The sequence below is a fragment of the Apteryx rowi genome, unplaced genomic scaffold (genome assembly GCF_003343035.1).
Source record: "Apteryx rowi isolate R43461 unplaced genomic scaffold, aptRow1 scaffold_60, whole genome shotgun sequence".
In the NCBI taxonomy this organism is placed as follows: domain Eukaryota; kingdom Metazoa; phylum Chordata; class Aves; order Apterygiformes; family Apterygidae; genus Apteryx; species Apteryx rowi.
This window is the reverse complement of record NW_020450872.1, coordinates 1382225-1402734: the sequence shown is the minus strand read 5'-3', so window position 1 is coordinate 1402734 and position 20510 is coordinate 1382225. Positions and strand designations below refer to the sequence as shown.

General features: G+C 44.3%; 1 protein-coding gene across 10 annotated transcripts in view; it reads left to right on the top strand.

Annotated features, from left to right (window-relative positions):
- The first annotated feature begins 15572 nt into the window (after positions 1 to 15572).
- The window catches only part of ACP6 (acid phosphatase 6, lysophosphatidic), an 8975-nt gene continuing 4037 nt past the window's right edge, over positions 15573 to 20510 (top strand). For 2 of the 10 annotated variants that reach the window (XR_003256278.1, XM_026083413.1), the window contains exons 1-5: positions 15586 to 15765; positions 17521 to 17649; positions 17718 to 17872; positions 18520 to 18599; positions 19487 to 19574. Coding sequence is in view for 7 of the 10 variants with exons in the window: in XM_026083413.1 (XP_025939198.1) it covers positions 15595 to 15765; positions 17521 to 17649; positions 17718 to 17872; positions 18520 to 18599; positions 19487 to 19574 (623 nt within the window). In the remaining 3 variants the exon portion in view is untranslated. Of the gene's footprint in view, positions 15766 to 16202; positions 16297 to 17520; positions 17650 to 17717; positions 17873 to 18519; positions 18600 to 18790; positions 18890 to 19486; positions 19575 to 20510 lie in introns of those variants that run through there. The other 8 variants (XM_026083420.1, XM_026083415.1, XM_026083411.1 and 5 more) reach the window with 8 other exon arrangements.

The window sequence follows — 20510 nt, the reverse complement described above, 5'->3', positions numbered from 1 at the left end:
GCCTGTAGTCCCTCTCCTCTCTCCAAACAGCATAGTGGGACAGTTTAGCAAGCTAAAAGACAAATCAGGGAGAACCTGAGAGGGTTACTTAAAAGTAATGGCTGATATAGAGCATGCAAATGAAGCAAGTTGTTTCCTCTTTCAGAATATGTGAGCAAGGCAATACTCAAGCAAACTCAGCGCTGATAACATTTAAGACTGTTAAAAGGCAACAGGCAAAAAAATGCCAGACTACACCATCTCACCTCAAATACTTTTCCACAATAGATCATTGAGGCCAAGGACTTAGGAAGATCCAAAAAACAAGAAAAATAAAAGGATCAGATGTTCATAGGAATAATGAGAACATTCTTGATTGGACTGCAAATGGCCAAAGAATGAGAAATACAGAAATTCATGATTCAAGAAGTTAGCATAGGAAAGAGTCTGCTCCACAGCAACGCTGAGCTCTGCAGACTGCCAGCATCAGTGGGAGCTGTAGAGGCACAGTTCCCAGGCCAATGCTGCTGCTGCTGCCTCCCAGGAGGCCTGGGCCTATGGGAAAGACAAGTGGAACTGCTGTCCCCCGGGGAGTCCCCTCTGTCACTACTCTCTAACTAGTGCCTCAGCAGCAATGCAGTCATGCCGAAAGGATGGCAGGAGTACTTTCAAGCCTGAGCTCAGCAAGAGAGTCAAGGTACGGATGGCACATATGGATTCTCTCATTCTGGGCCCAAAAGTAGCTGGCACTATCTTCTGCCTATCCAAGCAAGTAAGAATGACTTTAAAAACTGGAATGAAGCTGAAAGGCATTAGAAGGGATATTGTGTCACTGTTTCAGTTAAACCTCACTACTGCTTTTCTCTGCTCAGCAAAGTTACCACAGAAATCTGATGCTTTTCTTCTGACCTTGTGAACCATCATCAGGTACACAAAAATCAGAATTTCCCAATGGCAAAAACAATGACAGAAAATGGCAGCAGCGTCTTTACAAATGGCAAATAAATAAATATATAAATAAATATCCCCAAGCAGCCCTGTTCAGGGCTCTAATATTAACCTGGAAGATGTTAAAGAAAACAAAGGTTGGGGGGACCAGTACTTGTGTGATGTGGCACAAGGGCATGGAGCTCTGCAGTGAGCTTATGTCACATCCAGCTCTCAGGGCTGAAAGAGCTGGTAGCACAATGAGTGATCTCCAGCTGTGACTAGGACTGGTTTGCTGTAAGAAACACCAAGAAAGGGACTGGTCAACATTTACCTTTAGCAGTCGAGTGAGGACCAGGTCTCCTCCCCCTTTTCCCAATATAACCTCTGCCCAACTGCCCAAAGGATTTCTGGCACCTCCTCCCAAATATGGATTACAGCGAGGTACCCTATACATGGCATATGCCAGTTTTTGGACACACACACGTGACTGTGAATAAAAAGCAACGTTTCAGTGATTAGGTTAACAGCAGCAGAAGAGGCGCAGATGGGCTGAGAATAAGGACGGAGCACGGCAATTTCTTAAGATACACTTTTCGGGGGGGAAAATTACTTATAACTACACTTTAAAGTACTAAAATTAGTAGCTTTGCTTTTTGCCTTAAGTGGTTGTTGCTTATATGGTCTAGATTATTGAAGATCTTTCTGGGGACCACAGGAATTTCAATACCAGGTATATATCTACAACATTATCATGGAAATGTGATGACAGAAAAAGAAAGAGGATCAAACGAGTTTATAATACTCACTCTAGACAACTAATGCAAAAATACTTCATTTTTCCTCCAGTGAACATTCGTTTACATATTTTAAAATGAATTTGCTGAGACAACATTCACATACCACTACTGGTTTCCCACAGACATTTGGGCAATTGAATTTGACGGGCATTAGAGTTCTCAGAAAGTGAATGTCATTCACGGAAACTAAATTTTAAATTAATTTGGGTAAATATTCACCCCAGAGGCTGCATGTGTTTCTCAAGTCACCGGAAGCACAAACAATATTGTGTAACTAATCCTGCCAATCACAAACCAAACAACACACCTCCACTGGAGAATATGTAATAAATTCACAGAAAAATGTTTTAAAGATACATATTGGTTAAATCAGTAAGAGTAAACATCTCAGAAAACTGCGATCTACTAGTAATCTGCTGGTGGAAACAGTGGTTACATTAAATACATTTTTAGCTCCCTTTCACTAGGCTCTGTGCTCTGCCTGAAATGTATCTGGGAATCCTCTAAAACCATCCATGAATACTGCAAAAAGGTAAATGGAGATAAGGGGTGAAGAAGACCCCACTTTCTTGACTGCTCACAGAGCCCCCCCCAGGGAAAATTCTAATTTCTCAGCATTTTTTTAACGTAAATACTTTATACTTTTCACCAGTTTGTGCTCCTACACAGAAGGTTTCATAACATCCTTGCAAGCCCCTACACTTCACAAACATGAATGTAGTGAAAGCACACAGACTCAGGCATAAAACATACTCCCCCATCCTCTAACGCAATCTGCCTAGCTAAAGCAGGGTTTCCTATCCTACCTATTAACACGAAAGCACTAGTCTCTGGATGAATAAAAGCAATCATACTGTGTTCGTTGCCAAGAAGCATTCCCCCAGAGCAAGCCAGGAAGCAAAATTCTGAAAAGCTGCAATATTTACTCATTCATTTAAACTTATTTCTGGACTGAGGACTGTAAGACTACCACATTAAATGTTCCTCCCTTGAGGTGTCTACATTTTATTAGTAAATTGGGCAATCCTTTTTTCTTTTTTTATTTCTATATTACATAGGCTCAAACTCCATCCATCTGGCACGTGATAAGCTCCTGTGAGGCAACAGCTCCGCTGTTGGCATGACCAGTGCCAAGCAAGGCAGAATTCTGAAGACAACCTGCAATTTTTCATTCTTTGGGGCCATCTCCTTTGCACTAAAGCCTATACCATCCCTCTCCTCAGATACATGACAGGCCTCAACTGCCATTAAGTGAGACCAGCTCTCTACAGACTACTGTTATTTTTTTAAGAGGACATCTCTGTCTGACACAGCTGGATCACAGTGGGAAGGTGTTCAGGGATTATTCTGAGCTGGATTTTGTGACTCACTATTCATACGCAGTAACTTCTCTTTATCACATGGTCAATTTATACAGGAAGGGCTAAGACACATGCAGCCAAGCTACCTAAAGACCAAAAGGAACTGTTAGTGACCTACGAGAGAGTTAAATTTTCTTGTTCGTGTTGGACACGAACCTAACCTTAAAAAGGCACGTCAGCAACGGACAGATATGCGACAACATAAAGCAAGCAAAAGACCCATCTAGTGATTTTTCTAGAAACTTGATACAGGCATGCCATTTTTAACAGCCCCCCCTCAACAAAACCCAACACTTATATTCAGCTACACACAGGGTTTCACTAAAAATTGCTTTAGCCACCAGCTCCTACCCTTAAAAGGAATCAGATTAGCAGGGAGAGGCAAGCTTGAGGTCAGAAACTTGCTGCTCTTTGTTTGGGTTTGCTCTTTCTTAGGGTTTGCTCTTTCTTAGTAACTGCCATGCCAGCTGTTCAGCCTGGGAACAAAAGTTTGAGCTTGAAAAATACTTTTAACAGAACCAGTTTGATGGGTGCCAGTCTAAAGGCAAGGAGTTTCAGAAACAAATGTCTAAACTTAGCCATTGTTAAGTAATGTATTCCAAGGAAGCTATGTTCAGTTCCCACCTTGCTTTTCTTCCATTTAAGTCCTGACTCAAGAAAGCACTTATGTATATGTGCAGAAATTATCATCATCTTCACTGCATAACATGATCTAGCAACCCAAAAGCACACATGTATTTGTAACTGATATTCCACTGAAAACTCTGGTTACTTTTTTTAATTCCTCTTCCCCTTACGGATCACTAGAAGTCTTTCCTCACCTTTTCTTTCCTCTGAAATGAGGCTCTGACTTTTTTCCCCCCTATGTGGTCTTGTATTTCCTCAGGATATGGCTATACTTTCCTCTCAGTATTTGTAGTTTCTCTGGATTTCCTTTTATCTTTGGCATTTCCAATATGTCAAATTTAAGGACTTTCTGAAGAGTTCATTAAAGTGCCCAGTTCTAAATCAACGATAAGGACATTCATTAGATGAAAAAAGACCTACAATAATCCTTACTAATTCCTGATGGACATATCTGACCAGACAAGCACATTACAGGCTCCCAGCAAAGTGAGGTACCTGGGAGACTCAGGAGATCCTCAAAAGCAAACACACAGAGATATCAAATGGACAGGAGACACTACTGCCTGGCTGTATGTGTACACACAAAGGCTGCTTGTCGGTGATATCTCCAGACCTAGCAAATTGGAGAAAGTTCAGCCAAGGAGCCAAGAAGGATTAGGAGTCTGGGGAATATGTTATAGAGCTCAGGTCTCTTGTACAACAGAGCAGGGTAGAAAGCAGGTACAATTTTCTCAGAAGACAAGGAGAGTTTAATCCTTTTCCTCTCCCAATTCATAGCTATAGGTAAGGTGAACAGCGAACTGCCTGTGGGTCAAACAGTCTAGAGCTGTGCAAACCCCTCTGCCGCACAAGTCAAGTCAGGGCTGCCACTCTTCCTACACATATTTCTAAGTAAGCAGCAAGCCTGCATCACACACATATTCGTACCATCCCAGGTCCAGAAACAAAAACAGCCAGGCCTGACTGCATTGTACTTGCAAGTAACTCCAGCCCCAGCGTAACCCACTGACATCTCTGCAATGTAGACAGGCACACAATGAAAGTCCGAAGCTTGCTCTCTTTCATTTGTCTAGGATTAGGCTAAGAAGCATTTTAATCCTGATATGCAAGTACTTACAAGTGGGACAAAACTTGTGACAATCAATTGCTCTTCTAACAGAATCAGTCACACCATGAGAGCCATTATTTTAATGGGGAGCTAATTAACAATTGGAAAATACAGTCTAGGGATATGATACGTTTTTTAATTATTGCAAGGTGTTTTAAAAAGGTATGCACTGGTGCTAACAGAAGTTACTGACCCCTCAAGAAATTACTGGTTAAGGTCCTCTGTCCTACACTAAACAGAACGTCAGGTTGGTCACCCCAGCCTTAAAGCCTACAAATCTGTAAAAACTTTGTTGCAGTTGCTATAGTGCAGTTCTTAATGATTATTTTTTGTCCACAGTGCTGCTGTTAGTTTCAACCCATTTAGCAATATTCATTAGTTCCCCATTTCAAATTAGGGTAATTGAAAGTAGGAGATCACGTAATAAAGCCTTTTACTAAGGGAGACTTGTCACATTCCCTTTGCTGTTTTGTGTGTTAACACTATCAACTTGTGATCATGTTTGTCTAGGAATCTTTCTTCAGAAATAACAAATGCTTCTTGAAAAATGTTGTCTTATCCTTTTCTTATTGTCTAATTACCACTGCAGATTTTAAATCACAAGTTTCTCTTCCTATTTATTCTATTATTTTATGAGGGAAGGATATTAAACTCCAATGCCAAGAATGTTTTGCCTCTGACTCTTTTTCATGACTGAAACCACAGATACTAAAACACTAGAAAAACTCATATATGTCAATTATCCTTAAAATAAATATTAAAAAGCACTCTTACAACAAAACTGACATTAACTATACCATTGCCTGGGATACTTCAAATTCTTTCTCTCAAGCAGTCTCAGCCACACTCAATAAATGACTCCCAATTGAGACATGAGAACTGGTAGTAGTGTAAATACCCATGAAGCCCTGACTGGTATAGCTGACAGGAGATCAGAACAGATCCCACATGGGATCAGAACAGCAACAAATAATGACACTGGGTCCTGGCAAGCAGCTCAGACACCAGCCTAAAACTTGGGAGAGTAGTCTCAGGTCCATACTCCAGCAAGTTTTGGGTGTGAGAAGTGGCAAGTCACTGAGCCTTTCTTTGCCTGAAGTCCCCATCCAGAAATGGGCATAGCAGTCCTGGCCTATTGCTAAGGAGGTACTGAGATCCTACGGGAATGCAAGGTTGAGATCGACAAGAGGTGGACATGAGAACCAGAACTAGTAAAATTTTATGCCCAAAGGAAAGTCAATTGCAGAGGAAGAAAAATGAGGATAAAACAGCTTAAACTCTGTATCTGGAGCTACTATAAAACATAGATAAGGCACTGTGCATGTACCCATGCAACATGTACAAAAGCAATGCAGGATTATTTCCACATTGTAATAGTAGCATTGTTGTAGCCATGGTGGTCCAGGGATGTAAGGCAAGACCTGAAGGAAAGGGCATATCCTTCATTCAAGTAGCTACTAATATAGCTTCAAAAACAACAGAGCTTTTGCATACACAAACCTTTCTGCATGCATCTTGCTACTTCACAGCCTTCCTGGAGAGACAGGGATTAAGTGCTATTCCCATCTGCCAAAATATAATCTGTGTTTGAATGGCCTACTGAAGGCTGCATGTGAAATTGTATTGACTTTGATTCAGATTAAGTTCTCCATGCTTCCTCCACAACTCTCATATGTGTTAAGACCCAGTTTCAAGTTCATTACCTTCATGTTTTGAATTAGCACCTATTACCTGCATATTTGCAGCTAACATTTGAATAGTTTTCAAGACCTATGAAAAACCTAAAAACAGATGCAATCCAGTCCTTTCCAGAACTACTGCATGACTCAGGTTCCTATATGCAATTCTCTGCTTTGCCGTGGATTAACTGCATCATCAAGGCAAGTCATTAAATCTCCTCACATCACTGTGTTTCCTGTGCATGCACTAGAAATCATAATAATGACATCTGTAGCACTTCGCTGGGGAATGGCAGAGATTAATGCCTGTGAGCTGCTTTGCACTGCAGGGATGGAGGATGCTATGGACATACAAACCATAAAGTTTATGACAAGGGATACCTGAGTACATTTCTTCATTAAAATCATCAGCTCCTGATTTGTAGTGGACTTCTCTTGCTGATTGCAAGTAATAACGAATATGTATCCCCTTTGTTTATGAATGTAGAAAACAAACAAACAAACAACCACAGTACATCTCATCCCTCTGCCTGGTTTTGACACAAGGAGCACTCAGTCTATAACTCTGCAGCTGATAACAAACCAGGTCTGGAGTCTGCTCAGCCTCTGTGATAACTCAGCTGGTTTTGTGCTACCTTAGCTGCTGGTGGGGAACAAACTGCTGCTGCCTCCCTACTGATTTACACCATCATGTATCTGTTTCACTGTGATATGAAAAATATTTTCTTCCATTTGATCGTATGAAACACATTAAAGAGACCTGCAATACATTTGCAATTAGCCACTGAAAAATAGAGTGATCAGACTCACTGCCTGCTTTGAAAAAGCTCTGTTATAGAACAATAAAACTGATTTTCACAAATCTGTGAGAAAAAAAAAGGTTTTTTTTCCCCCAGGATATGAGAATTGCAGAACCAAGAATAGAAGGATGAGTTATAAGCCTTTCAAAGCAGAGATTTATCATGGAAATTCTGACAACTGTCAATGTGAGCAATGCCGCCAGGCACCACTTACAATCCACAGCATCTTTCAAACCTGTTGGGGGTTTTTAGAAAAGGCTAAAAATAAACACAGAAATGGAGCGACATATATATATACACACACATATATACATATTTATATACACACACATATATATTATTGTTCAAAAAATAACAGGTGGGCCTGCCAACAGTGTAAATACAGATGACTCTTGAACACTGCTAACAAACACACAGCTAAGCAGTCTTCCCTAGCCATACAAGCAGCACATTTGAAGCTCTCCTTGAATTCTCCTAGTCTACAAGCCATAGTCATCTGGGATCCTGATGCTCTGTCATGACAAGGCCTGAGGACTTCCAAGTGTTTTGATCTCCTACACCCAATGTATTCACACAATTCCACCCTCCTGACCTCCTGTGGATTACTGCCCTTCTGAAAATAACACGCATGGAACAGCTGGTGGGGCCAGAAATGTCTTGAATGTAAATAGCATGAGTCCAAGACGAGGCTTATGTCCCCTCTTCTGGCACCTCACCACTTGGTCTAATCCCCATCCTCATATAATAAAGAGGAGACATATTAAAGGAAAAAAAAATCAGGGTACTACGGACAATGCAGAAGCAGTCAAAGATCCAGTCTAGATGACTGTGTTTTGAAATCCATCAGGCCCACCACCTGCAGTGAAGGCGAAGAAGAAAACAGGAAGCAGCCCTTGGATCTCAAAGCTCAACGTAAGCCTGAAGCAAAATGAAAGGGTAGCATTTCACCCCAGGTTACAATTACGTCTCCCCACCCTACCCCACAATAGGAAGAAGGCAGAGTACACAGGTTATATCAAACACGCAAATCCTACTCTCTAGTCACTTCTGTATGAATATGAAAGCATAGCAGAATGGCTTACTTTGCTGGGAACCCATTGTAAGGTTCAAAATCATGTCTTTGTAGCCCTTCTCCCCTTGCTGCTTAGAAAAGAGTAGCTAACCACAATAATTTACACTTGCACCATTTCTTTAATTTCATATCATCCCAGATCACTTGGTGTAGAACATATTCACAAAAAGCAATGGAGGTGGTAAAGATTAAAAATGCCAAATTATTAAATGCTGCCACAGGGGAGTACATCTGCCATAGCGAGTCAGAGCACTGAGCCCTGGCATGAAGTATCTCGGCAGTGGTGAAAGACTGGCAGTTCTCCTACAGCACTTAGACAGTTCTACCATGCAAAAACAGAGAACTCATGACGTTGCTGGGAACAGTTTATTGAGCTTCCTTTTGGAGGACGCTACTTATCTAAGCCTTTGTTTACATGGAAGAAAAACCCTTTAAAGTTGAAGAGAAAACTTGCCTGCTGTTATCCCAGAGAGAGGCATAATTGAGTCTGCATGATGCCGCAGATTACCAAATGCAGCAGATGGCTGTGGGCCATCCAGTTTAGGATGACAAAGTTTGAACAAAAGAAAAACAGAAGGCAGGGAGTGCATCTTTTACACTAGGCTACAGGACAGGATGAACCTTTAAACAATCAGTATGTCACTCAGCACACAGTCTGGCTCTAGCTCTCCTGCTGCAGCACTGACAAAGCCTGCATGCCAAAGCCTATAATTTAAAAGGAAAAGAGAGGAAAAAATCATGTGTCCAGGCAAAAGGCACGTGGAGCAACCAACTGTCTGATATACTGTTTCTAAAACCCATAGGAATAAAATCTTAAAAACTTTCCTCATGATGCTGGATGCCAAGACTCTAATTCCAGGACTGTCTCACATAACCTACACAAACTCAGAAATATAACAATGATCTGCAAGTCTCAACACACACCATTTCTTTGCTGACCAAAATAAGGAAGATAAATTGCTGATGAGAAAGTATGCAGAAAAAGAGATGAGATACATAAGATCTGCACACCATACTATGAATGGTGCCTTGTGGGGAAGGCTTGGCCTGTGGCGGCATTTAGGAGTTTATTTTTGCTGATTCCACCCCAAAGGATCACAGAAACTAGGAGTGGAAACATTCTTTCCATTTCCAGAGATGCTTACAAAGCAGCTGGCTCTAAGGTTTACAACAATAGACAGACTGGAGTAGAGACAAGAGTGATACAGTTCCACAGGAAGCAATACAGCATACTCGAACAATTTATAAATAAATTTCTGCTCTTTGTGAATGCAACACAGTTGATAGGATTAGATTGACTACTTTATAATAGACCCTGCTGTGGCTGGTCATCAGCCCTTGCATGATACAGGGATATCATCATTAGCACTGCATTCGGGAAGGGTGAAGGCTCTTTTGGCCACAATGTAAAGAGGCCTCTGATTTTGAAGAGGAGTCTTGCGTATACTCTTCCCCATGTTGCATGAGGGGAGAACTCCCAGTTACAACACCTGAGATTTGAGTAGCCACAGTTACTTCAGCAGACCAGAGGGAAAAATAGCACCTACTAATTGCAGCCAGTTAGAGAGCTAGTCATGGGAACATTTGGGAGTAAAGGGTATTTGGAGGAACAGGAAAATCCTTTGTGCTAGAGCAGAGCAGAAGTTGTTCATGGGAAGATTTCACCACTTCTCCTGCATATGAACCCTGGGAACAACCGTAAGGGAGAACAGCTCTTTCAGGCAGTGTCCAAAGCCCCCTACAGCTGCTGAATACCTCTCAACGTGCCCTGGTGCACCCAGACCTTTAGCCCTGTGAGGTCCCTCAGCAGCCCACCTAGATGCAGCTCCAGCAAGCACAGTACCTGGCCAGTGGGATGCGTCCCATGCATTCGTACAGCCCATGAAGTTGCCCCAAAACAGACATATGTCCCACAACATGGGGACAGGGAGAGACCTTACTTTGCATCAGCTGCTCATGGCTCACTTTGGACAGTAACATCAGCCTGGTTATGTCACCCTCCGCTGGCAGCCAGCTTCACTGCCAAGGTCCCCATGCTGCTAAAGCCTGTGGTTCCCCAGGGCTGCTGCAGCACATTTCCAGCTCACTCCCCTCACTGAGCAAAAAGAAACTGGAAATGAACCAAGGAAGCCAGAGGGTTTGTAAGTCTATTTTCTGCCCCTTCCTGTTTAGAAAAAATAACTACCTCAGGGGTGTCTAAATTCTATTTGTGCCTCTACCATTCAGACATGTTGTGGTATCTCTGATTCACATTACAAACAGCTATAGCCATTTTTCAGGGGGAAGGCATTCTTCTAATCCAAGAAGCAATAAAACACAGGAACATGTTAGGCTGAACAGTTTTTGGTGGGTATTTTTTAACGACTATTTAATTTCAAAACACTTCATGGAACAAAAATCCAATCAAGACGGTTGGTCTTGTACTCAAAGCAAACAACAGTACACATAACCGTTATCAGTCCATCAGCCACATAACTACTGTGTGGTTTGGTTGAACTATGCAACTCACCATGACTGTTTCCTTTTCAAGAAAATGAGGATCTAAATGCAAACTTATCATATAGAAGCATTCTGAGGTGCAATACATCTGTGAAACACTATAAAAAGACAAATGATAGCAATAGTAATGCTTTGCAAAGGTAGTAATCACTGTAATTTGATTAAACTCCAGTCAGGAGGAAATTTCAGCTCTGCTGTCAAAGGGTGAGGTTGCCTGAAACTTGCTTGTTCGTTAGAGTTCATTAACTTCCCCCAGTGAGACAAAGCTCACCCACAGTTGCCATTGAAATAGCCTTCTGCTCCTTATCTGCTCACAGAAGGCAACAGAAGGGTAAAAATAACAGGTCCTTTGAAAATGTTTCTGTAAAGATGATGCATCTTAGAATAAATTTCTGCACAGTTGGACAAAGAAAAAAAGGGTAACACCATTTGCTAAAAAAATTGACAGCCGCCTGCTATTTTGGAGAGTGCTCCTCTAATTGCACACACCTGCTGTGGCATGGTATATTCTAAAATATATCTCAACAGTAATGCTGCTCTGCAGCAGCCAAATCCCCCCAGGAGCAACACTGCAGTCCCAGTCTTCACAACATCACAAGAACTGAGGTTTCTTCCAAGATAACATTGGAATAGAAATTCAAATAAATTCACTATGGGCTTCTTTGTTTCACCTCTGCTCATTTGTATTACATTATCTCTCCCTCTTCCTTGCCCCCAAATCCCCACCTCTTAACTACTTTTTGCTATTCCCTCTCTCCACCCAGCATCTTTGCCACCTTGCCCTCCCAAAACACAAGATTCAGGCTTGATTTCTCCCTGTTTGTTATTTTCTTGGCTTCTGCAATAGTCAATTCCTTCTCTTAACTCTCTCTGCTCTTGTCATGCCTTTGTTTCACGTTAGGCTCCAAAAACTAAGACAGCCCTTTAGGAACAGCACTGTTTTGAGAGACATCAATGCGATTGCCAAACCCCCCACCCTCACATAGACTGACATCCTGGTGACTGTGACAAACTCTCACTACCTGCAGCAGCTCCTCCCTCCGGCCTTTGTGCAGGTTAACATGCTCTCTCCTCTTCTGCTCCTTCACCTTTGTTCTGCTCCCTGCACACACTGGCTGTGTGACTCCTCGTGCACCTCCTGCCCCAGCCCCTCCAACCAGAGTCCTATAAGCTCTGCTTGAATCAATGTCTGAAGCTGCTCCTACAAGAGACCAACAAAGGTGTCCTCAGAACTGATGCTCAGGGGATTTGGTTCCTGCGCCCAGCTCTTCCCTCTAACTAAAGGCAAATCCTTTAGTCTCTCTTTGTCTCAGGTTGCCATCTGTAGCAGGGCACTTGTACTCCAGGATGATTTGAGAACTTTTGCCTTTGAAGTTTGACAAGCACTGAGCCACTGTGGTGATAGGGGTCATGCATGAGTTTCCAGCAGGTGCCCGTGAGAACTGGAGAGCAGGAAATTCTGGGTCTGCCACATGGACATTTAGAAGCACTCTCATTAAGCCTATGTTGAGTTTATCCATTTCCAGCCTATTAGCTTGGCACCTGTACCATGCATATCTTCATAGGGCTTCTCTTCCTTTTTGTGGCACCCTCATGGGAAGCAGTCTTGCCTCTCTTTCCAGGTTTTCTTTAATCACTGGCATTGGGGAGAATGGAAAGCAGGATAGCTGGGAGCTAGGGAGAGGGAGCTGGGGCAGGAGACACTCTATATCCTCTCACCCTCACAGGCCCAGCCAGGCCCAAACAACTCAGGCAGCACAGGTAGACCTGACAGCACCCATTTTGAGTGCTGAGCTTCTGAATTCAATTGGGCCAAGCAAAAGGTCTGCTGGTGTAGGGGGCTGCTGGTACTAGGTCAGCAACCATGATATCAGCCCGAACTTTTAAGTGCTGGGCAAGGCCTTCTGATGTTGACTCTCTACACGGCATACCTTTGGCAACAGTACAAAGGAAAAGCATATACGTACCAGAAAGCTCAGAGTGCAGGCAGGCAGCAGACCAGTACACCAGACCAAGTGGAAATACAGAGTCTTAGAAACAGAGGTAAGACTCTTCCCAAAGGAAGAAATACTCTGGACTAGGGCAGTAATGAAGCACAGAAGGAAATCTTTTATCCTTGTAACAAAAAGTAGGCAATTTATGGAGCCCCAAAGACGCAAACATCTTACTGAAGCAATTTCCACTTGGCATTTTTCCTGAAGACCTTCTTTACTGACAATACATTCTTTGGCCTAGTCTCCACAGCATTTTTATGTTGTGATAGCTTTCAAAGACTACATCCCATCAATTCCAACATTTCAGGGAGTGCTCCAGCTCCTAATAGACAGAGCCTATTTCAAAAGGAGAAAATCATAAAGAGTGGGACAGTGAATACAGCTTTAATCAGGCTTGCAATTGTCTATAACTAAAGAACTGATTGATAGTTTCCATGAACACCCCAGATTTTTGTAAAACTACACCTGATCTCTTTGGAGAGTTTGACAGCACCTTCAAGGAGTGAAGAGAAACAAAGCGGTGGTGGTGGGGAAATGGGGAATAGACAGGGAGGACAAAGGTAATCAGGAAAAGGGGGCCACGAAGAACCCTCAACATGAGTAGGAAGAGCGGTGAAAGAAAGAGTATTTGGGCATAAGCAGAGATCAAAGGCTAGAGGAAAAGGAATACTGTGGCTTACAGTATAAATAAGGAGGCAGGATGGACAGACAAGGAGGGATGCAGGAATCCCTAATAAATCTAAGTTGGAGGGAAACTGGTCTAAAGAACAGGCAAAGTGTTTATTCTCTGGTAAAAATTTTACTTATGCCAAAGTGACATCACCGTCAAGTCTTGAACATGAGAGTCATAGGAATCAAGGAGACAGTATCCTGTTGAATGCTTGGTAAAGCTCAAGGAAGGCTTTATGAAGGCAGAGCCATTTAGCTTTCTCACATATCAAAGTTATTAGCTACTACACTAAAAAGATACTAAATAGCATTGAAGAGTTAGCCCATACATGCTCACTGGTACTGCAAATCACTAAAAAGAAAGGAGATGCAACAGCTTGAAGAAATGAGGAGTAGAACATGCACCTCGAGGCTGTGGGTTCAAATTCACCCTCAAGCAGCTTTGCCAAGTGCTGCCAGTGGATGCCAAGAGGCAGCTCCAGTGTTAAAAACAGTCCTGAACCCCTGCGTACAACATCAGGCTGTGCTCAGCTCCAGCTTACATGATAGGGTCATGCTTTCCTTCTGCCCTGAAACAAGCTGAAGCATCCTGCTCTCCCCGCCTTGCTGCTGCACAGTGCAGTGCCTTCTCTCCAACTCTGGTGCTGCCAGTGTCGTGTCAGCTCCCAAAGTTGTAGTGGGAAGGAGAGGTCAAGCAAGAATGGGTCAAAGCCCACAACTGCCTTCCCAGAGTGTCCGTGCCCGGGCACCTAATTTAAAAAGCAAATAGACAAACAAACAACTTGTTTAGCAAACTCACAGTGGGAAAAGCCTCATTAAAAATCATCATAATAAAAAACCCTGCCACTACCTCATTTAGCACGAACAGCACACCTTTGCTGGTAAGGTTAAGGGACTGACTGAGTACAGACAGGGAAAGAAATAAGCTACAGTGGGAAAGAGCGGAGCCATTCTCTCAGTGAAACGTTCCCATTAAAACATGAACTGGAGGAAACTATGAGAGAGAAAGGTCTCCTGTTGCTCATTTTACATCTAATGATTGGCTGATTAAAGATCAAAGTATTGTATAAGGGTGTCTGGCCCCTAAGAGATTTGAACTGAATACAATGACCTTCTCTTCCCCAAATTTCCTTCCGAACTGACTGCTGTTAAGAGGAGGGTGCTAGCAGTCAAACTGAGAGGAATTTACAGACCACTCTCTCTTCACCATGAATTCTTTCCTCTAACGTTTGCTAACCAACCTGTTGTGATATTAAATTCAATGCACTGACAAGCTGCTGTGCAGACTTTTCTATCTAAATGCATCATATCCACGGCCAAGTGTGCCTTCAGAAGAAAAAGCAAGTTGGAAAGAAAAAAAAAAAAAAAACAAAGAAAGACTTCCTGGGACTCTGCAAATTTTCACTTTGTAGATGAGTTCACAGTAAGCACTGGTATGAACATTTTTACACCAAAAAAAAAGGGGGGGGGGAGGAGAGAGAGACGAGAGGCAGCATCAGGCAGAACCGTTGTGTAGCTGACAGCACTGTCTCTTTCCACTACAGAAAGACAGGACAACAAAAACGCTCCCGTCGCCAGCGCTTCCGTGGCAGGGAAGGCAGCAAGCTGGAGCCTCCAAAGCTGATCCCGCCACAAGGCCCACAGGGAAGCGCCGGCATCCACCGCCCCCTCCGAGGCCGCCCCACGGGGCCGGAGGGGAAGGAGGAAAAGGAGGAGGGGGAGAGGGAGGAGGGGAACGAGGGGGAGGAGGAGGCAGCCCGCCAGGCCCAGGCCCGTCCCCGCCCTCCGCCGCGACGGCTCGACCCCCGCCGGGGCGCTGCACTCCCGCCAACGGTCAACAGCCGCCGGGTCTCCGCGCCCGGTGCTGAGCCCCCCGCCCCCGCATGCCCACAGCGGATCCCCGCGGGGGCCGGCCCACGCCGCGGTGCCCCCTGGGAGCTGTAGTCCCGCCACCCGGCCCGCTCCGCTAACCGGAGCCGGCGGGGGACTCCGTTTCCCATAGGGCTCCGCGCCCCCGGCGGGCGCGGCGCCGGGCTGCCGGTGAGCGCCGGCCCTGTCAGCGGGGCAACGGCCGCCGCCATGGGTTTGAGGGCCCGCCTGGCCGTGCTGGGCGGCCTGGCCGTGTGGGCGCAGCGGCGGCGGGCGGCGGCGGCGGGCGGGGAGCGGCTGGAGCTGGAGCTGAAGCTGGTGCAGGTGGTGTTCCGGCACGGGGCGCGCACCCCGCTGCGGGCCGTCCCGGGGGCGCCGCCGGTGAGGACCGGGCCGGGGCCGGGGCCGGGGCCGGGGCCGGGGCCGGGGCCGGGGCCGGGGAGGGTAACGGTTCCTCCCGCACGTCCAGCCTGGCGCCTCATTACGAGGGCGGCTTGCTTCGGTTAGTGAGCGGCAGAGGGGGGGCACTGTTACCTGCACATCGGGTATGCTGCCCGCAGGTTGATTTTGAGGTGCATTTTATATATATATATATCGTTATCTGTGAGCACGTGTGGTGCTCGGGTTGTCTGGCCACACGGAGCATCAGGGGCAGTCCTGAAAACCCTGCTGGGTTTCTCTCGAGTGGGCTGCTAAGTTTCGCCTTACTAGAGGCTCTATCATCTCAAGGCTGTTTCAAAAGCTTTTCTAGCAAAAATTTTCCGCCGGAGTGGGGACGTTCTGGATTAACCAAGTTCTCATCTGGACACTAATGACAGATGTTGCTTACCTGCGCTGCGCTGTGCCCACGGCCACCCCAGGGAACACATGGGCACGTAACAGAAAGCACACCTAGACTCTCCAGCTGCACTGGTAATGCTGAATTATGTCTAAAAAATACCAAACAGTTGGACAGTATGAGTCCCCTTTCCCACCATCACAGACTACTGCCATCCTGGATCTTTCCCATACTTAATCTAGAATTAAAACACTTGCTGTTTTCAAAAAATATTGCTGTTACACTTCTTGTGCAAGTAGCATGCTTGCAGGGCTGCAGCCTTGTGATGGTATTGAAGTGCAGGGCCTTAACAATATAGAAAAGACACAGTGAAAGCTAAAAACACTATTAATTACAATGTTTTCAGTGGGCTGAGTACCTGCAGGCTGTTGTTGCTGTCCTGATCCATGAGCTGACAGGATTCACACTTTCTTTATGATAAGTTGTGCTAGCATTGGCTTTAGGTTTCTCTTGATTTGTGTTTGAAGCTCAGAAGAAAATGGTGTTTGACTGAAGTGCCATGATGCAGATTTTTGAGATGCAGTTTCGCTTGCATCAGGCGAGAATTTTTTTTTTTCCCTAAGGGACTGTCAGTAGTAAATTTGGGGGAAATGTGAGAATTTGGAAGTTAAAATTGAATAGATATAGCTTTGTCACACTGCATGTTATTGGATGTGCAGAAAGACAACAGAGGGACAATCACAGTTGTGGGAACCAGCTTGTAGGGAGCCTTCAGATTAAGAAACCATGGAGTGGAGTTAAAGGGCAGAGGCTATTAGCTGCAGCAATAATGCAGATTGCAACGGTGGATACAGAGTCTGCCATTTCAAAGAGCTCTGTGCCTTAATGCCTAGCACTAAGCTGTTCCCCAGCAGCCAGTACATGTTGTAACAGATATTCAGCAAACACACGCTTACTTGCCTTAGTGTTACTGCAATTGATCCAACTCCTCATAGCCTTCAATAAGGCAACCTCTTGTGTTGGCAGATATTGCTACTAGTAATTAGCTTAAAGAAACCTTTCAATGTGTAATGAGTAGTAGTAATAGTGATTGCCTACAGCTTCTTCAGTTGTAAGGGGAGGAAGGCAAACACTGTGCCTCAGCACTAGGAGTATCTGTGCACAATGCAGAGCAGATCAGCAAGTCTGAGATGACACACTGCTGTCATTTCTGTACATGCTGTATGGTAAGAAGAGAGTGGTTCTGTTTGGCTCCATATTGTGTTATCTCCAAGGCAGCATACCATAACAGTCCAGCATTGGTCCAATGCTCTTGAAGGTCCACATTTTCTACTGAAGCATTGTTTGTTTTGAAACAGGTAGAATGGCATCCCACTCTTTTAGATGTACCTACTCAAACTAAGTTTGATTACACAGTGACTGACCTAAGTGGAAGACCACGACCTCCCTCACCCTATGATGAGCAATACAAAAAGACCACATTCAAGGTGAGGCTCTCTTTCCTGGTGCTCTCATGTTCCCTCCAGAGACTTGCTTATTTCCATGTTTCAGACAGGTCTCTTCCCTTCTCTCTATTCAGGGTGGTGCAATTGCAGGACAGCTGACAACAGTAGGGATGCAGCAGATGTTTGCCCTGGGGCAAAGGCTGAGGAGAAGCTATGTGGAAGAAGCCAACTTTCTCTCACCAACATTTAAGCCTGCCGAGGTCTTGTAAGTCTCTCAGTTCCTTTCTGGACCTTTCCCTGTTTCCTCCCTTCTAACAAGTACCCCTGTGCTAGGAAAACTTCCTGAGCAGTCTGCCCCAGCTCACCATGGCTGGCCCCTGTGCCTTCACTTCTGCCTTACTCTGCAGAACCCAGTGAAAACTCACTCATGACACAAAGCATCCAATTTCCCGGCAGTGCTGAGAGGGACCTCAGGGACAGATTCATCTCACCTAGGTTTAGTCATTGACAGTGGTATTAGGTAAACTACCTTTATGGTGAGTGAAGAGAAATAGGCGTTTCTTGAGCACAGTTTAACTCACTGTAAACAGCTAAAGTTCAGTGAGATGAAGAACGCCCTTGCTGCTCACATCAGTAGTGCTGGGAGCGTCTGGCTTAGAATGAGATAAATCACACCTGAGAAGTGCCCATTTGTCATCTCAGCTTTCTCTGAAGGGAAGCTAAATGGCAATTCAGAAATAAGCGTCTATTTTTTTTTTTAAGATATCCATAGCAAGGTGAGATGAATCCTACCAGAGGATTCTGAAGCCATGAAGAAAGCAGAACCCTCAGTTCCAGCAAGTCCTCACCAGCTGCAGCCCTCTCCACAGGAAGGAGAAAGTGCTACCTCACGAGCTGCTTTCTCTCTTTCAGTGTCCGTTCCACTAATATTTTCCGGAATCTGGAGTCCACGCGGTGCCTGCTAGCTGGGCTGTACCAACAGCAGAAAGAAGGTTAGGGGAGACTTCCAACCAGTGCCTTTGCTTTCTCAGTCTTCCGTAGATGCACATATCTCACATCCCAGTTTCCTTTGGCTCCTGGTTTTTGCCTCTCCCTTTGTTCTTGGCTCCCACCCCTCTTCCCCATGATCTTCTGTTCCATGTATTCTTTATCAGCTTGTCACTTGCTCCCTCTCTTTATGTAGCTTTCTGCTGGCGCCCAGCTTGGATCTGTTGCCATCAATGCTGCAATTTCAGATCAACTGAGGAGGTTAGCATTTACCGGCTTCAGCAAAGAGTTCCAGGTTCACTGTTCACAAGGTGCACTGTTGCATCTGAAAAAAGCTTCTAGCTAAACCTAAGTATCTCATCTATAGGAGTCCCAAGATCCTTCACAAGTTTGGCACCTGGAGAAACTTCCAGCTGTATCCTATAGTTGACAAATACTCATACATCCTATAAATATGCTGTATGAATACCTCATCTCTGTTCCCCATGTATTCAGTTCCAGGAACAAATAGCAAAAGTGACTTGCCAGAGATTATGACTCCTCCTGGCACAGAAACTAATTTTTACCACTAGAAAAAATGAACACACAACTAGGAGGAGTTACATGGTACGTAACAGACATCCCCCTGGAAATAAATGCTACATATACAGAAACAAGCCCGGTGGATTGTGTTGAAGGTGATAGGTCAGTGGGAATTGCTAGTTGACAACAGCGGACTTGAACACAAAGCCACAGATCAGGCTGTTTTGTCTTGCGCAACAGAACTTCAGGGGGAGTTGCTGTGCACAAGAAATTCAAAATTTGGTCCCAAAACTGTGGGAGTGATTAAAGCACCTAAAGACATGCAGTTGCACTAGGGATCATAGAAGATTCCTTCCTTCTCATTCCACAGGACCTGTCATCATTGTCACTGATGAAGCAAGCTCTGAAATCCTCTACCCCAATTACCAGAACTGCCAGCGCCTGAAATGCTTGAGCAGGTAATTGCCAGCCATGCCTCCCCATATGATTTCACTGCTGTTTCACTTCACTAGTAGTAATTTAAAACAGCACGTTTTCTTCCCATTTCCCAATTTCTTCCCCTGGGAACGGTTAGCTAGTTGTTGTATAAAATACTAGGTGAGAGGAGTCAAATACTATGCAGTAGCCCCAGAAGAAAAAAAGTGTGTGTGTGTGTGTGTGTGTGTGTGTGTGTGTGTTTATCTGTGTAGAGAGAGGGGAGAGAGAGAGAGAGGGGCAGTCTTCTGGTTTGGGGGTTATTACAACATTCCTGTCACATTTACACCTTCAAACAACTGAAATATACTCAGCTTTGACACATTTAAAAGTCCCAACAAAGACTATTTAAGTAAAATAAGAAACATCCTACATAAAAAGAACCCTCAGGTTTGCAGAGTTGAGTATTCAATAAAGAAAGCCTAAGTGTAAGCCAGGTTAGGCATGGGGAGCAGGGGGTGGAAATTAGACAGCAGAGGCAAGTGTATTGCAGTTTGGTTGGATTATACAGTACCATATTTTGTCCAAAGTTCTTCAAGTTATCCGAATTCATTTGCAAAAACTCATTATTTAATGCTCAATTCTGCAGACAAAGGATTGTTCTTGATAGCGGTGAGATGGTGGTTTGTAGAAGCAGCTCAGGAGGGCCAAAGTATATTCAGACTCCACTAGTAACATAAACTGCAAAAAGAGAATAAACTGCAGGTTTTTCCCCACACACACCCCAAGCCCACCAAGTGTGTACATTTCATAACTGTGTCAAGGTGTTTTCTTAAGGTGCAGTAAAAAGCATTGTCCCAGCTTAAGGCTACCCATGCCAAAACTTCTAGCATCTTCACTTTGGAGCAGAAACTAGAGCTGTTCCTAAAAGAAAAAAAAAAAAAAAAAAACAAAAAACATATCTTTGAAAAGGTAGGCTC